A 5,364-nucleotide genomic window follows, 5' to 3' on the forward strand; every position below is an offset into this window, starting at 1 on the left:
CACAGATTTTAAAATGGACTTGGACCCAAGGCTTTTTAACATTTGCCGATGGATTGGATTCAGAGGCGACAGATTTAGAGGTTGAAGATGAAAGTTTGCATCTTCATTTTTCATCAGGAGGCGAATCAGAGCCAGAATCTGTGTTATCAGCAACACCCAAGACAAAGGTTTGATCATGTTTACATAGATTTCTTTTCTTAGATAGGCCTATGAATTTTTTTGTTGTTGTTGTAATTTTAGATCTAGGCCTATAGTTGTTTTATCTTTTACTTTAACAACATAACCCCCCCCCCCCCCCCACCTATACACTGTATCAGTCACTTTGATTAAACATTGTATTTGTGCACAGGTACATGCATGTAATATACATACATGTATACATGCGCGGATCTAGAAGGGGGAGGGGGGGGTCCGGACCCCCCCCCCCATAGAATTTGCAAAGATAAAAAAAATTACAATATAACGATTTATAAGAAAAATGAGTTGACTGTTATTATATTATAAATATGTTTTTGTGAAAAGGTTCGACCCCTCCCCTGGAAAAAAAATTCTGGATCCGCGCCTGCATATATATATATATATATATATATATATATATATATGCTATATCTACTTCCTTGATCTCACTTTTTCTGAATTATTATAGTTACATGTATATGTTGGGAGGGGGGTCTGGCATCTTCTGATTGCAAACTTGAGTCGTAAAAGATGCTGACTTTTACAGTCAGTTTAATTTGTAATATATTAGTGTGATTAGAGCAGATTATTTTTTATGATTTGGCTTCCAATTTTTACTTTCAGAATTTTTAGATTAAATTCTATGGTTTGTAAATAGATATTTGGTTTTTAAAATGGATGTATTATATTTATCAAGATCCATATGTGCATTGTGTACAACTGCAACACATTCATGAGGAAATGGCATTCAATAATACAATTTTTGATATCAGATATATTAGGCAAAAACAATGAAATTGTAATTGATATATATTGCAAGTAGTGTGTCTGACTGACTGATTGGACGTGCATGTATTTATGAAGTTTGATATATTATCCATATAAAAATTGTGTAGGTTATTGTACTAAGACATTATCTTTAAGTAGTTTATTATAGGCATTAACTTTTAGTAGTTTTAGACAGAAATTTGGCTATTTTTCTGCATTTGTTTAATTTCCACATGTAATTTCCTTTTTGTACAGAGTAAGGAATCGGTTATGTTTTACACTATTGTTTTCTTCTCGTTTAGAAAAGAACAGCCACATCATTGCAATCTACAGGTTTAAGGAAATCTCCTAGAAAACCTGCCAAAGACAGGCTCTATGAAACCCTGCAGTTTTCTTGATGTGAGGCTGGAGATGAAGATGAACCCCAACATGATCCTCCAGCACAAAAGGGTAAGAGTCAATTTTCAATGCAGTTCCAATGCTTTAATAAATATTATAAATTGTATGCCTTTTTGACTATAGTCTATATAATTTAATATTGTGTCTGTCCTTCCATGTGTGAAATTGTTGAAAATGTGTAAAATCACCTCACGAAACATACACATAACCAATTCCAGAGGAATATGAATTTAGAATACTCTTTCGGTTCTTTGCCAGAAAAAGAAAAGTATTGAGTGTACAACAGCAGTCTGAAGGTCTCCAAGAAAATATTTGAAGGACAAGAGTGCATCATGGATGAGGCATATCTCCCCATCAGAATTAGATTACTCAAATGGCCTCCCTGTTTCCCATATATATATATATATATATATATCATTATTGTTTTCTCTTTCATTCAGAGTGCAGTGAAGGACTCTTATTTAAATAGTCAACAGACGGATTTGAAATGGAACTATGGTACAGCAAAAGGTATTTTTGCATACATATATAATGAGACAATATTTCTTGCAAATGTTGAATTTATAAATGCTTTGTCAGTTTTTTTGTTATTATGAATTAATGAAATTACTTGTAAGGCCATCACACACTGTGCACATGAATGCATTGGTTAGGACATTCGTGTGGGTCTCTTCACATCTTTGTTTTGTTTTGAAATAATGGATGTTCCTGAAAACATTCTCCAAACAATAAACCAGATTCGCAGTCCATAAATGTATAAATAAATCATTAACCAATGTTAATTGTGCAAATTTAGTAAAAATATTTCAAAATATTAAATTTAAAAAATAACCCAGCTGAATTACTTTGAATTTTATACACTAATTCATTTTTGGGGTAAAAGTTTAACTCCCAGGAGTACATTAACTACTTTACAGTAATTTGTAACCAAGTAACAATCTTGTTATTTTGTAGATTCATGGATGAAGAAAATGTACCACTGACAGTATTTATGCGGAACGTTGTACAAGGGATTGCGCCAGATGAAAGAATTGATGTCATAGATGGTACTAATGAAAATGCTGTTATAAATTTTGCTAAATCTAACAGATTTCAATTTATATTTAATCTGAAAAGCATTACATTATGGTTCAACAGTTATTACCAATGAGAAAGCAAACGTTGATTATAAGTTTATTTATTTGTCCTAATTTAGAATTAACAAGAGGTACTGTGAGCAATGCTCACTAAGAATACCCCCCGCTTACCCCAATCTCCCAAAGGGTGTTGGTAATAGGTATAAACTACCTCTTTTCTGAGTGTAAAAAACAAATGGCATGACAAACCGAACCATGCATATTGCTACTTCGATGTCCAGTGCGCATGACCTTTGACCTTTTGACCCCAAAATCGATAGGGAACATCTTCATCCCATGGGTAGTCCATATGTATGATATGGTGACTGTAGGTGGAAAGGATAACGCTTTAGAGCCCGGAAACCATATTGCTACTTCGATGTCCAGTGTGCTTGACCTTTGACCCCAAAATCGATAGGGAACATCTTCATCCCATGGGTAGTCCATATATATGATATGGTGACGGTAGGTGGAAAGGATAATGCTTTAGAGCCCGGAAACCATTGCGTCTACAGACGGACGGACGAACAGACAGACGGACAACCCGATTCCAGTATACCCCCCACAACTTGTTGCGGGGGGTATAATTACAAAGAAATCGTAGGTTGAACTAAGGCTATAATTAGTTATTTTGAAACATATTTACATTATTTTGTGCAAGATCTTTTATTCAGCATCTTTTATTTTCTAGCTGCCATTAAAAGATATTTTACATCCAAAAAGGAGGCCAACAATAGGCACAATAAGAATAAAGAAGAGTTAAATAAAAAGAGGCAAGCAACATATGAAAGAAAGAAAGAGGTAAACTTGAAATTCAATTTAGCTCAGTAATCATACAGTTTTACTTAAAGCTCATCTTAGAACATTGTTATTGATTTTGATGACACTGGATGAAGATTATCGAAATGGTTTAGGTCACTTGAGGAAAGAAAAGGAAGTTGATGAAAGGGTGTCTATATGAGTACTTGATTGTGTGCCCATGTATTTAAAAATATATTCAAAACAAATGTTTCATTGAAGTGATTTGGGTAAATATGGAAGGTAACTGCAATTATTTTTTTCCTTTAATTTAAAACATATCTTTTTGGACAGAAATTGAAGAGGAGACTTGTTGCGGTAGAGAAGAAGACGGGATGGACCGAGGAGAAGAAAAATAAAGTTAGAACATTTTTCCAGCTACCATATGCTCACAAATATATGAGCAGTGATGAGGAGGGAGATGATGGTTTTGTGTCCCATCCATATTCCTGGGAGAGTGAGGAATTACAGAAAGTTAAAGGAAGTCTGGACAAAAAATATTTAGAGACATGTCCTCCACGTAGCAAGAGGTTATTGTCCAAAAAAGTAGGGGGTCTCTAAGAGAAGAAGAGCCTCCTAAATTGAACATTATTCATGCATGGACTTTAAACATGTGAATTGCATGTTAAAATATGTTCTTAACATATCATATTTATTTTATTTTTTGACTATGTGATGCATATGCAATTTCTTTTTTGTAACACCACTTTTTCATTTGTACACATATTTAGTCTTTGAATCTGAAGTGCCACAGGGATCTGTATTGGGACCATTGTTGTTTTTATATATATGTGTTAATGACATTGCAGATATACAGATTATTTGCGGATGAAAGTTCTCTGCAGCAGTCATTCAAATCTGTTAAATTTTTCGAAGACAATTTCAATTATGATCTTTAGGTTCAGAAAATGACCTTTGTAGTTCAATTCTTTCAAAACAAAATTTGATACCATTGATACAATAAGAATTGTTCAAATTAAGCATATATTTACACAAAATTCAAGATAATGCATTCTATCATAAAATATATCAAAAATATTTTGTTATGCATCGCAGCATGTTTGAAATATCAATGATTTATTGTGTACAATTTGTTTTATATTGTTATACATGTCCATGTATATTAACCACCGTTATTGTGGTATATAATCATACATTTGTGAAAAATAGAAATTAATAAATTGACTATTGATATTTAAATATGCAGCTTTTGTTATCTCAACAGATCATTTAAAACGTGATTCTACAAGAAATGTCTTGTACTAAGATATGAACTCCTCATTCACAATATAGACTTTTGTATAAAGAAATTTATTGCAATTTGATAAAATCTGAAAAGGGGAGTATACAGATTTCCATATTAATGGAAAAAATTACACACCTTTAAATTTGATTAAATATGCTCTTTATTAAAAATTACTTAAATTAAAGTCATTGGTAAATACGACCTTTTACTTTTTGTAAACATAAATTTACTTTCGTAATTATTATATTTAAGTTCTTGTAAATTCATTGAAAAAGACAACCTTTAAATTTTTGTAAAGTTGCATTTACTTGAGCAAATATGGTCTTTAATTTTTTCGTAAAGGTATTGTAAATTGGACCATTACAAAAATTTACTTCCCAGTAAAGGTAATTAAAGACCATATTTACCATCTTTTTCTTATTTAAGTAAATGTGATTAAATACACTTAAAGCTATTGTAAATAAAGTATTTACAATATCTTTACTCCCTTTGTAAAGGCAGTTTTTCAAGCAGTGAGACTGTGATGGTGTCGATCCACATACGAGGTTCATTTGCGGTTACGAAAATAGCCGAGTACAGTCAACTCTCGATAAACCGCCACCTTTTGTTCTTATGAAATTATGGCATTATAACGAATTTGGCGATGAATTGAGTTACTGCCATCTTGAAGAAATAGAGTTACCGTTCTCTTATATGTAAGAGTTATCTTTCCTCTATTTACAATACTTATGTAAATGAGCGATCGGGTAACATTCGGTAAAACAATCCTGTCTCGTCTATGTTATAAATATCTTTCAAATCATATTTTTTCATTACTTCTATTGCCTCTTTCCGGCCATCAATAATCAAACTCACATCAAT

General features: G+C 32.4%; 1 protein-coding gene across 1 annotated transcript; it reads left to right on the forward strand.

Moving 5' to 3' along the window:
* The first annotated feature begins 1,028 nt into the window (after positions 1-1,028).
* Positions 1,029-4,454, forward strand: LOC130051657 (uncharacterized). The gene is made up of 5 exons (XM_056153946.1): positions 1,029-1,395; positions 1,785-1,854; positions 2,299-2,390; positions 3,151-3,260; positions 3,552-4,454. The coding sequence occupies exons 2-5, from the start codon at positions 1,832-1,834 to the stop codon at positions 3,816-3,818; spliced, it is 492 nt and encodes a 163-aa protein (XP_056009921.1). The 5' UTR covers positions 1,029-1,395; positions 1,785-1,831; the 3' UTR covers positions 3,819-4,454.
* The last annotated feature ends 910 nt before the right edge of the window (positions 4,455-5,364 follow it).

This window comes from Ostrea edulis, chromosome 2 (genome assembly GCF_947568905.1).
Source record: "Ostrea edulis chromosome 2, xbOstEdul1.1, whole genome shotgun sequence".
Taxonomy (NCBI): domain Eukaryota; kingdom Metazoa; phylum Mollusca; class Bivalvia; order Ostreida; family Ostreidae; genus Ostrea; species Ostrea edulis.